This window comes from Erinaceus europaeus, unplaced genomic scaffold (genome assembly GCF_950295315.1).
Source record: "Erinaceus europaeus unplaced genomic scaffold, mEriEur2.1 scaffold_225, whole genome shotgun sequence".
In the NCBI taxonomy this organism is placed as follows: Eukaryota; Metazoa; Chordata; class Mammalia; order Eulipotyphla; family Erinaceidae; genus Erinaceus; species Erinaceus europaeus.
Window position 1 is genome coordinate 71,271 of NW_026647713.1, and position 13,465 is coordinate 84,735.

Sequence of the window (13,465 nt, forward strand, 5' to 3'; positions counted from 1 at the left end):
TCATTTGTGTTTATGTGTTTATAGTTAAAAAATCCGCTTCTTTACCATTTGTTTTTTCATATCATTGAAACAGGCTAACCCCTCAGATTTTCCATTTATGCTTTTTTGTTTTTTTACATTTCTTCTGCTTACAAGTTTTCTATAGCAACAATTACCCATTTTAATTAAGTTTAGTTTGCAAAACTTGTGATTGTCTTTAATATTTGAAAGACTGTAAGGAGTTACTTATGGTGATAGAAATAAGATAGTTTATATTTAGTTTCTAAATAGAAGTTAACTTCTTGGTTGCTAATATGCAAGTGCATATGAAAAATGTTGCCTACATCCATTGCTTATTGATTCTTACCTTTAGCAAAGGAAAATTGTTATTTAGAATAAAATACACATTTAAAAATATTTCTTTATTGGGGGATTAATGTTTTACAGTCGACAGTAAATACAATAGTTTGTACATGCATAACATTTCTCAGTTTTCCACATAACAATACAATCCCCACTGGATCCTCTGTCATCCTTTTCCAAGACCTTTACTCTCCCCCTCCCCACCCCCAAAGTCTTTTACTTTGGTGCAATACACCAACAAATTACAGTTTTTATAGTGATAATAAACTACACAGCTCTATATTATTAATGCAGACTTAGAGGAACAGAGATATGGAAAATCCAGTTCATATTTTAGTTAGGCATATATCTAATTTACTTTGTAGTACTTAGTACTCATGCTGTACTTACTGAGTAAGTTTACCTTTAGCAATATTACTTATTTACTTCATAGTTATTTGGCTAGCATTCATAAAAGTAGACTGGCTATTGATAGAAGCAGTATAAATTAGATTTTATGCTATGATGTAGCAAACATTTGCTTATGCTTAGAAATTTATCTTGGATAATGCTTCCATTATCCATTTATTAGTTTTTAAGTGATAACATATTACTTAAGCTGTAGAATATATATATATATATATATATATATATATATATATATATAATATATTTGAAGACCACACGTGCTGTTTAGTTATTTCCTACTAAAAGAAACTTTATATGTTAAGATTAAAAATACAAAGGAGTAATATTATTAGAAAAGTGTGTTGAAAAGTTGTCAGGAAGTTTTTTATAGTAGCTAAATTAAATCCTTTTGTGCTAATTTATGTGAATTCTTCTTTTGGTTTAACCTGTACAGACATGTACAGGAGTTTATAGAATGTTAACTAATCTCAATAACATTCTTTTTATTTTAATTTAAAATTTTTTTTCTTTTATTGGGGGATTAGTGTTTTACATTCAACAGTAAATACAAGTTTGTACATGCATGGCATTTCTCAGTTTTCTATTTTTTAAAATTTTTATCCTGTATTGGGGGATTAATGTTTTACATTCGACAGTAAATACAGTAGTTTGTTCATGCACAACATTTCTCAGTTTTCCAATCTCAATAATATTCTTTTTTTTCCCCACCAGTGTTAGTACTGCATGGCTCTACCACTTCTGGTGGCTATTTTTCTTTTCTTCTCCATACAGGGGAGACAATAAGAGAAAGAAAGAGAGAAAGTGAGACAACACAGCACCGCTTGGCCATGAGTGAAGCTTCTCAGAATCCTTCAGGTGTTCTAGTTTGGTGACCCAGAGCTTGTATTCAGGTCCTCATCCATTTGAATGTTTGCACTTTACTTGATGAACCACTTATCCGTCATCCCTCAATAGTATTCTTCATGCAAGCTTCATCTTTTTTTTTTTTCCTCGAGACTTCTTCAAGCTCTTCCACAATTTTTAGTGATTGTGGGTAAATGATAATCAGAAATTCTCATACTCATAAATTTCATAGAGGAATTAGTGTTTTTTTGAGCTAGCCTCTTTTTTTCATCGTAATAGTTTTAACATGATTATACTAGTCTTTGAAATTCTTTCTTTACTATAATTTATTTATTTATTTAATCAGAGCACTGCTTAGCTCTGGCTTATGGTAATACAGGGGATTGAACCTGGGACTTTGGAGCTTCAGGCATCAGAGTCTGCTTGTATAACCATTATGCTATCTCCTCCACCCTAGTTCTTGAAATACTTTAGAGCAATGGTTTCAGCCATTTTGGTTTTAAGATATGCTTAAAGTTTTATTTATTTATTTATTTATTTATTTATTTATTTGAGGTGGTTGTACATATCTATATGTTAACAACTATACTGTAAACCTGACTTCCCAGTAAAATAGAAAAAAAAAATTTCAGGTGTCTCACCTACTACCCAACTGACAATAGTGCTGACTAGTATACTGGAAATTATTTCTCCCAATAAAGTAAGTAAAAACTTATTGAATACCTCATTTTTATTTTGGCAGCTATGTCTATTGGTAGTTACCATTTAAAACTAAAAATTCACAAGCTTCAAAAAATAATGCATGGCTTATGATATTGGTGATGCTGTCCCATGTCATTTTGCTTCTGGAAAATTTCACCACATACCTGTGAGAGGAAAAGTGAAAATGCAGGTCGGGGTGGTGGTACACCTAATTGAGTGCACATGTTACAAGTGCACAGGGACCCGGGTTTAAGCTCCCAATCCCCACTTGCTGGGGGAAAGCTTTGTGAGTGGTGAAGCAATGCTGTAGGCGTCTCACTGTTTTTCTCTCTCTCTCTTTCTACCTCCCCCTTCCTCTCGATTTCTGGCTGTCTCTGTCAAATAAAGATAATAAATTAAAAAAAAACAAACTGAAAATGCCAAATAACTAGGATTATTATGGAGAAAGAAAGAAAGGAAGGAAGGAAGGAAGGTCTACCTTTACCTGAAAGAATTTCTTAAACCCTAGCTTGAAAACAAAGGCTTGGGCCTTTGTTAATCAGTATTTTCTGTGTATGGGTGCTTGCCTCTGTCAATGATATTATTATGGCATTTTTTGAATTACTGCTGTCTTAACAACTTTCTTGTTTCATGTCTTTTGAAAAACTTTCTTTAAAGCTTTTTGGATTCACTATAGTGATATTGCCTTTTAGTCTTGTAAGATTTTTTTGGAAATAACTGTGTAGCATTATCAGAGGATAGTTTCCTATCTCAAGATAGTGAAACTAGAAATTTGGCTGAGAATGAATATAGGATAGAAAATCTGTTATATCAAATAGATTAGAAATCTTTTTTTCTCGTGTGAAGAAATGGCCCTCGTTACTTCATTTTTACTAGATATAGAAATTTTGCCAGCCTTAATGAATAGTTGTATCTTTTTGGACTTTCTGATTTACTGTTAATCATATTTTAAACATATTTTAACATATTTCAAAACAAAAACCATTTAATTTTACATAAAAATAGAAACAAGGAAATGGATTTTTTTTTTATTATTACCACCAGGGTTATTGCTGAGGCTCAGTCCTGCCGCTATGAATCCACTGCACCTGCGGACACATTTCCTTTTCTTCTATTTTATTAATAAGACAGAGAAATTGAGAGGGGATAGAAAAGGAGAGAGAAAGGGACACCTGCAGACCTGCTTCACCACACTACTTGTGAAGAGTCCCTCCTGCAGGTGGGGAGCATAGGCTTGAACCTGGGTCTTTGAGTGTGGTAACATGTGCTTAACTGGTTTTGCCACTGCCTTGCCCTGCAAGAAAGGGAATTCTTAATGGCAGAGAAATTCCACCTAGAATATACAGTACTAATACTAGGAATTACTTAATGGAACCTAGTGGTAATTATAAAGATTAAATGAAATATATAATAATAAATTACTGACTACTTAATTACTTTTACAGCTTTGGAATTAGAATTTACACCAAGCTGTAGTCCTATAACAATAGTCTTGTAAATTGTTCTAAGGTAGTATTGTGCAAAAACTAATTAAGATTCTTTTCTTCAGGGCAATAAGATTCTTTTAATTCTGGTTTTATGTAAAATGCTGTTATTTCTATTAAGCATACATATAACCTAGAATTTAGCCTATTGTATGTATCATTTATTATACATTATATTAATTCAGCCATTAATACGAAATAGTGAATGTGTGATATAGTACTAGCTTACTAATTTTGTTTCTGAATATGGTTATGTCCTTAAATGAAAAAAATATAGACACTTTTATTGTATGTAATTTAAATCCAATTTGTTAAATACTATAAGACTCATATCTTGTTAACTTTTGATGTAAAGTTTAAATTTCTTTGTGTAGAAGATTTTAAATTAATGGAAACAAACTTCCTTTCTTAAAACTTTACATTTGTCTGTTTATACATCTTCCATTTAATATTAGAGTGAGTCATCTTTATTGCTGTTTTATTCTGGATACTTTTTTTTTTTTTAATTAGATACTTCTTGATGTAAACTTCATGTATTCTATTCTGATTTTCTTAAGTTTGGATCCTTTTTAGGTGGTGGTCTGTTTTTTTCTCCCAGTGCTCTGCTAGGTAGTAAACTCAGAACCTCAAATGTGTATGATACCACTTCAGAACAGTCAGCATGGCTAACCATTTCTGCTCTTTATTAGCTCTAGGGATCTTCTCTAGTGCTGTTCATGATACTCTCTTGTGGTACTGGGACCAAGAGTCTCATGCTTAGAAACACTATGTTTTACCAGTTGAACTACCTTCCAGTCCCGTTAGGGTTGTCCTACATTTATGTATACATACATACCTATATAGGCTCTTGTGAATCTACATATAGTAGTTGATGACCTCATTAAATTCCTCAACTCTCACGCAGTATAGAGTCTATAACTACACCATCACACGCCTATGTGCCTATTTGTCATCTTGAATTGATATCTTGCTGTTTAATATTTGTGTGTCTTGTCTCCCCGAGGTAGGAAATTAAGATGCCAACATATAGAAACCATGTTTTATACTTTCAGCCATTTGTAGGATTAATAGTTATGTGTGGATTAAATTTTTCCTTTTTTCTAGTTTAAGTGTGTTTAGATTCTAATCCAGATTGGTTAAGCAGATGAATGGTTGTTAGTTGCTTTCTTGTTTTGTCATTTCCTAGCAGAGAAAAAATTTAGGACTTGCAGAGATATGAAAATTAAGTAGAGGGACATTTGATAAAGAGATACTCTTCAAATGTAGCATATTTTTGAAATTACTAGAAGAATGGAAAATGTATCAAATTTTGAAATACATAAAATGAAATGAGAACTTTATTAATAAATTACCTTTTGATTTAAACCTGTAATTTTCTGATATATTTTAATATTAGGACTCGCTGATTCTTGAGAAGAGTCAAAATTGGAGCTCTCAAAAAATGGACCATATTCTGATTTGCTGTGTTTGTCTTGGAGATAATAGTGAGGATGCTGATGAAATAATTCAGTGTGACAATTGTGGCATTACAGTCCATGAAGGTAATTTTGCTTTTATTTGTCTAGACTGACACTCTTTTAAATAAATAATACTACTTCTTTTTACACTTGTAGTATTCTAAGGTATTTTTTATAACTATCTTATAATGTTTCAATTGGAATAAAATGTACTAAAGTATGATAAATGTAACTTTTCAAATGTTTTTAACCTAATGAAAATAGAAACTTCATTACATGAACTTAACCTTTTTTGAGATTTTTTTGTGACACTATCTTGTGACTGACTTGCAATCGGAGGTACTCTGTACCCCTGATTGTGATAACCAATTACTTTGATATACTGATTGTACTACATTTGAAGAAAAGTGTCAGATATGTGTCATAGTACGTGACAGTGCATTGGGTAATGTTTTTGCCAGCAGTAACCCTTAGGTTTAGTTGGTGTGCATTTAGTGAGATAAGGTCTTCTCATTTATTTATATTTTGGTCATCTTAACATCAGACCAATTTTATTTCCCTCTCTTTTTTTTATTTCTCTCTTTTTTCCCAATAGAATGGAAGCACCATTCATGCACCATTTCACTGTTTTAGGTCATATTTTTTACTTTTATTTATTTTATTTATTGGATAGAGACCTGCTTTTCTACTCATGAAACTCCCCCCCTACAGGTGGGAATGGGAGTCTTTGTGCACTGTAATGTGTGTTAAACCGGGCACACCACTGCCCAGCCCCTATATTTTCTTTCATTTAGATAGAGAGACTGAGAAAGATAGAGTTCAAGAAACACCATAGCACTGAAACTTCTGTTTCTGCAGCTCTTCCTTTATGGTGCTATGACTTAAATATGTATCATGTACAATGCCAAGGCAGGCATCCCTACTCAGTGAGATATCTCTCTGACCCTGTATCATTTTTTTCTTATTCTGTAAAAATTTATCCCCCAAGAGTTCCTGTGTAGTTAGGTGTGTTCAAGTTATGATCATTTGGTGCCTGTAAGTCTGTGGGCCCTTTGGTTCTTTATGTTACTGTATATATTTGTGATGGGTGTCATGTATGCTCCTAAGTTTTTCTTTTCTCGGAAGCAAAAATAATACTGTCTTTAATAAAAATCTTTTTTAGTGGGTTTTCAAATTAATTACTTAGTGGTAGGATATTAAATACAAAAGCTATGTGAAGTTTAAAAAAATTTTTTTTTAATATTTATTTATTCCCTTTTGTTGCCCTTGTTGTTTTATTGTTGTAGTTATTATTGTTGTTCTTGATGTCATCGTTGTTGGATAGGACAGAGAGAAAAGGAGGAGGGGAAGATAGAGAGGGGGAGAGAAAGACGCCTGCAGACCTGCTTCACCGCCTGTGAAGTGCTTCCCCTGTAGGTGGGGGGGGGGGGCGCCTCAAACCTGGATCATTTATGCCACTGGTCCTTGTGCTTTGCGCCACGTGCGCTTAACCTGCTGTGCTATAGCCAGACCCTCTCTATGTGAAGTTTTTAAGTGTTAATGTTTGTATTCCTATTTTACCGAGGACAACTGGAGTATATATTAACCACATAATACATATGAGGTAGCTCACATCAGATATGTAGTTTGTAAAGGTAAATGCTAGAAACTGTGAAAGATTGCTTATTTTCTGATACAAATACGGAAATTTTGCACCGATGTAGATTGTATAGTCAAAGCAATTATAAAAATTATTTTCTAAATATGATTTGTGTAGGTTACATGTGTTCCTCAGAGGTTGACATTAATTGGATGATCATAGAAATATGATTTTTGTGTTCATATATTTGAAAGCATGAAATATGGAAAAAAGACTTTATAGGTCTTTTGACTTTTAATTTTGTTTACCAATATGAAGAGAAATTCCACAATTATATTAAAGATGTGTTTTTTGAATCTTCTCAGATGAAAGTAAAGATTTTATGGTATTATATATTTTGTTCTGTTTGGAAGCAAGAAAAAAAGATTTTTTAAAAAATTGACCTATCTAGTAACATGAAAAAAATAGCCGCCAGGAGCAGTGGATCTATAGTGCCAGCAACCCCAGCAATAACCCTGGAGGGGAAAAAAAAAAAAGAATGAACATAAAGTGCTGGAACTTTGACCTAGAGTTCAGTAAATCCAACAAGTATGGCAGGAAGAAGGGGAGAAGGGACTTCTAGGGGGTGTGGCCAAAGAGTAACAGCAAGATCTTTGGGGAGGATGAAAAATCAATAAGAAAAAGAAATGAAAACCCAGAATCTTACAGCACACAGCTAGAGAGGCTGAAGATCAGGTGTGTACCAAGAGACCTGTGGAAAGTGGCAGACAGAGGCAGCTTGATTCCTGAAAAGCTGGGGGAACCATCTTGATTTATAGATACTGAGTACTGGCAGCCCACAGGGAAGGATGCACAATAGGGTGGTCAAGAGACCACAGTGCATTCTGAAAAAGGCAGACACAATAAGATCCTAAGTCTGATAACAACTCTGAACAGGAGTGGGAAAAGAAGCTGTGGGAAACCATATAGAAACACCCATCACCCAACTTGGGTTTACCCCAGCAGAATGTAAATAAACAAGGAAGAGGCTCCTACCCAGTGACACCACCACAAAAGCAATCACAGCACCACCTGCCAGTTGAACAACAGAAGCCCACTCAACAAAAACAGAAAAAAATTCATCTCCATAAGGATTATGAAAACATGTCTGAAAGTTATTTCAGAAAGCTAATTATGAAGGCCATTCAGAACTCCAACCACAACATACAAACGCAAATTAAGGAACCTCCAGTCTAACTCACTGAAGAATTAAGAATTGTACAGAGTTCTGAGAAGAAATACTAAAGTGCTGAGAAGAGCTAAAAGATAGCCTTGACAGCACGAGAGCTTACTAGAGAAGTCTTGTATCTAGAATAAACTAGCCTGAGGATACAATAGTAAAACTAGGAAATAAAACCTCCACACTCTCAAAAAGCAAAGCAGTTGAAGAAAGGTTTATAAAAAATGATGCAATCTTCTGTGAGTTAGCAGATTCTCCATTAGAAGGAAGAATTGGAGTTTCAGGGGTCCTTGAAAGTGAAGAGAAAGGGAGAGGAGCAGAAAGCATATTCAGAGAAATTATTGCAGAAAACTTCCCACATTTAGATAATAGTATAAAGAAAAAAACTAGCTTTGAGCCTCCGGGAGTCAAAGGGGAGTCACTTCACAGGCGGTGAAGCAGGTCTGTAGGTGTCTTTCCCCCTCTCTGTCTTCCCCTCCTCTCTCCATTTCTCTCTGTCTTATCTATCAATGATGACATCAATGACAGTAATAACTACAACAACAATAAAAAACAAGGGCAACAAAAGGAAAATCAAATAAATATAAAAAAATAGCTATCGTAGAAGCTGAAAGGAAACCAAAGCTACTGAACCCTAAACAAACAACCCCAAGAAATACCATAGTCCGAAGTTAAGGTCAAGGAAGAAATACTACAGGCCACGAGGGAAAGGAAAAAGCTGGCATACAGAGGCAGAAACATCAGGCTCTCATCAGATTCTTCAGCACAAACCCAAGAAGCAAGAAGGGAGTGAAATGATATTTTTACAATATTAAGGGGCCAGATGGTGGCACACTTAGTTAAGTGCATATATTATAGTGTGCAAGGACCCCACTTCAAGCCCCTGGTCCCCACCTGCAGGGGAAAAGTTTCACGAGTGGTGAAGTAGGCCAAATGTCTCTCTGCTTCTTTCCCTCTCTATCTCTCCCTTCTTGGTTTCTCTTTGTCTCTAATAAGTAAATGAATATTAAAACCTTTTTATCATATTAAAAGATAATAATTATCAAACATGTGTACTGTATCCTGTCAAATTATCCTTTAACTATGAAGGAGAAATCAAAAGCTTCCCAAACATACATAAACTGAAGGAATTCACCAACAACAACCTTGTCATGCAAGATCTGTTGACAGGAGTATTACAAGAAAAGATGTGAAGGAACTCTTAACTCCAAATAAGGTAATCTATGATAAAATGTAAATGGAAACTCAAAAGCAATAAAAGGACTAACCATATAAGAAAAGGGAGGGCAGAAAGGACAAAGTGATGTGACTAACATGAGTAAACCAAGGCTAACCATCAAAGGCCTAAACAATAGAGCAGAAACTCATAAATCTCAATCTTTGTCTCACCTTTGCTGGAAACAAGAAAAATTGTTGGGTGGGATAGGTCAAGAGAAGGATGAATATGGGATAACTCCACATATAAGTGGAACTTGGGAGATAGGAAGGTGTGTGTGGGGAAACATGGGATGAAACTTGGACTGGGGAGAAAGGGTAATGCTAAAAAAAAAGGAACTCAGGAGGAAAAGGAGTAGAAGGGGTTTGAGGCCCCTTATGTGGGGGTTGGGGGATAAAAGTGTGTAGCAGACACTTGTTATGCAGAACAGGGAACCGTACACGTGTAAATATATACTGTAATTCATTAATGCCCCTCAATAAAATTAAAAAAAAAGAAAAATAGGGAATTTGGCAGGTGAAAGTGTTAAGTAAAGATCTCTTTGAAGGAAATTAAACTGGTGGTTGTTTTTAGGGGCAGTGTAGTTGAGGAAGAAATAATTATCCCTTTTCTTGTCCTTTGAGCTAGCATGATATCAGTTTTCTGGGTTACAAAGCAGGAATTTTTCCTAGGAGAGAGGCTTTGAGAAATAATTTCTGAGGTCTTGTTAGTTTAATATTCTTGTAAATGTTTGCCCTGTGTACAGTGTGCTTTTTAAAAAGCAGAATTGAAATTTTGCTACAATCTAAAAAAATGTAAACTGCAATTTGCCTTGCTTTTGACGAAATGAACAGAGTAGATATCTCTAAGGGGATTTATTATGTTGGTAATTGCCTACTTGTGAATACAGTTAAGAAAATTGCTTCATAACCCTGGAGACAAAAAAAAGAAAAAAAGAAAATTGCTTCAAAGAAAGTTATTTTATAAATAAAATAGATTTTTGCATGTATTATTGAGTAGTTTTTTGAGAAAAACAGATTATTTTCATTGCTTTGATACATGGTTTTCCATGGCATACAGTGTTTTTTCTTGGAATACAATGTTCTGCTCACTGTAGCCTTTACTGAAATTTTCTTCTGTTGATTACAATCAGTAATTGTTCCCAAGAAACACTTGGGAAAAGTCGTATTTCCTTTTTATTTTATGATTTGTCATTTTAAAATTATGTCTCTAGACAGAAGTGGTGAAGTGGTGAAGTTACCAGCCATAACTTAATGACATTTTAAGAAATTAAATAATGTTGATTTTTTTTTTTTTTTGTGGACTATAGTTTGCCTCTTTTAAAGTGTTTTCTTTGGTTTTATGTAATTTTTGGGTTTGTGAAGGTTAACTATTATATATTATTATTATATATGAAGAACTTAAGAATGACAGTAGTTATGGGTTCTTCTGCCTGCTAGAATATTTTAATTAACTCTATACTGAGTGCTAGTAATAAAGGACTTTGGCATAACTATTGACCTATTAGTGACATCTGGTAATGCTAATATTTTAAAAACGTTTACTTGTTATTATGCTTCTTTTTGATGATTTGACTATACACATATTTATTTATTTAAATTTATTTGTCCTTGGTGATTGTAAGAAAATACGCTCCTAGTCTTGTTATGTGCATAAGCAGTTAAATTGATCACATGAATTTGCTTATATGCTGAAAGCTTTTGGGAAATGATTATCACTTGCATGTGTTGCTCATAATATTTTTTCTAAAGTTTTCAGTTCACTCGAAGTTACTTTGAATTTTGGAATTTGGTACTAAGACTACCATCTTAGAATAGAATAAACTCAGTGAAAAGTACCCTGGCATGGCTAATATTTGACTCTATAGAAACATGTATTGAGAGGCAAGATAGTAAAAGTGTTTTAGTAGGTTAGGGAAATGTGCTAGTTTAAAGGCACATATTGGGACTTTATTTAAGTTCTAATCTATTCATCACTGCATATATGTTCTTATTTTACTGAATGGTTTTTATTATGAAAGCAATGACTGCCTTTCTAGAGGAAGAAAACATAATGAAGTTGTGTTTCCAGTCATATCTTATTCACACGACACTAAGCACTCACCATAGGGTGTAATTAAAACAGCCTAGCAGGTAGAAAACTAAAAAACTTTTTGCACTATGACTTTTGTTTGATGCATGAAACAGATTCCATAATTACTGCCATTCTCTTATTTTTTATTGCCTCCAGGTTTATCACTGGGACATGGTTCCTGAACTATGAAACCACTCCTTTCGGTGGCCACTTTTCTGTCCCCACCCCCTTTTTTTGTTTTGTTTTGTTTTCTTATGTGACACAACAGAGAGAAATTGAGAGTGGATGGGGATAGAGAGAAGAGAGATACCTGCAGCCTTGCTTCACCACTTGTGAAGCTTTCTTGAACATGGACCCTTTTGCTTTGTAATGCATGTGCTCAGTGGATTGTGCCATTACCCAGCCTCAGTTACTCTCATTCTTAGGTTAGTCAAAGGCTTATAAATAGTAAACTAAGATAATCTGAAACTAATATAAAACTATCAAATTATTATTATTATTATTTTAAGAAATGAGATGACATAATGGTTATAGAAAAAGACTGTTATGCCTGAGATAACCAAAGGTCCCAGGTTCAGTCTCTAGCACTACCGTAAGCCATGGCTGAACAGTGGTTTTTTTTTGTTGTTGTTTTGTTTTTTGTTTGTTTTTGTTTTTTAAGAGTTTATTATTATTTTTTAATGTTAAAATGCAGTATTTTAATATAACAAGAACAGATGGTAAGTGACTTGCTAAAGCAACATAGTGGTGTTACATTTGTATAAGATACTGAATTTCTTTTTTCTAACTTACTCATCCCACCTCTACCATCCCCAGTCTTTTGCTTTGACACAGTATACCTTGTCCAGACCACATTTCACTTTGTCCCTTTTCTCCATTTCACCACTTGTAACTGAGATTCCATATTTGTCCTTTTCCTTTTGGCTTATCTTGCTTAACATACCTTCTTTCATCCAAGGTGATGCAAAGATGACTTCATCATTTTTGACAGCTGAGTAATATTCTAGCATATATATAAAATTGTGATATATACATACATATATATATATATATATAGATATAGATATAGATATAGATATAGATATATCACAATTTTTTTTCAGCCATTAATCTGATTTTGGACATATGGGTTGCTCTTCTGATAGTTGTTTTTGTTTCCTTTGGGTATATCCCCAGGAGAGGATATGCTGGGTTGGAAGGTAGGTCAATTTCTAGCATGCTGAGAGGTCTCTAAACTGCTTTCTACTATGGTTGGACCATTTTATACTCTCACTAGCAGTGCAGAAGTGTCCCTTTTGTTCACATCCTCTCCAATATTTGTCATTTCTGTCCTTTCTAATGAATGACATTCTAACAGGTATAAAGTGGTATCTCATTGTCTTTATTTGCATTTCTCTGATGATCAGTGATTTTGAGCACTTTCTCATATATCTGTTGGCTCTCTGGATCTCTTCCTCGGTGAATTTTTTTTTTTTTCTTTTTTATTTAAGAAAGGATTAATTAACAAAACCATAGGGTAGGAGGGGTACAACTCCACACAGTTCCCACCACCCAATCTCCATATCCCACCCCCTCCCCTGATAGCTTTCCCATTCTCTATCCCTCTGGGAGCATGGACCCAGGGTCATTGTGGGTTGCAGAAGATAGAAGGTCTGGCTTCTGTAATTGCTTCCCTGCTGAACATGGGCATTGACTGGTCGGTCCATACTCCCAGTCTGCCTCTCTCTTTCCCTTGTAGGGTGTGTCTCTGGGGAAGCGGAGCTCCAGGACACATTGGTGGGGTCGTCAGTCCAAGGAAGCCTGGCTGGCATCCTGATGACATCTGGAACCTGGTGACTGAAAAGAGAGTTAACATACGAAGCCAAAGAAATTGTTGAGCAATCATGGACCCAAAGCTTGGACTACTGGAGAGGAAGTGTTAGGGGGGTACTCACTGCAAACTCTAGTGTACTTCTGCTTTCAGGTATATATTTTGCAGTAGTTTACGGATACATGTGAACATATGCTCTCTCTCACAGAAACTGGTGTATATCTAGGTTTTGGGACTTTGTTACAAAGTGAACCACCTGAGATGGAATTATGAAAGGAAAGGTCTCACCCGAGTAATGAAGCTGAAGGGTTGTCATTCCACACGTGAAGTCT

General features: G+C 34.6%; 1 protein-coding gene across 7 annotated transcripts in view; it reads left to right on the top strand.

Moving 5' to 3' along the window:
- The window catches only part of PHF14 (PHD finger protein 14), a 167,955-nt gene that overhangs the window by 12,408 nt on the left and 142,082 nt on the right, over positions 1-13,465 (top strand). For all 7 annotated transcript variants that reach the window (XM_060184286.1, XM_060184284.1, XM_060184285.1 and 4 more), the window contains exon 4: positions 5,176-5,320. In XM_060184286.1, the coding sequence (XP_060040269.1) occupies positions 5,176-5,320 (145 nt within the window). The remainder of the gene's footprint in view (positions 1-5,175; positions 5,321-13,465) is intronic.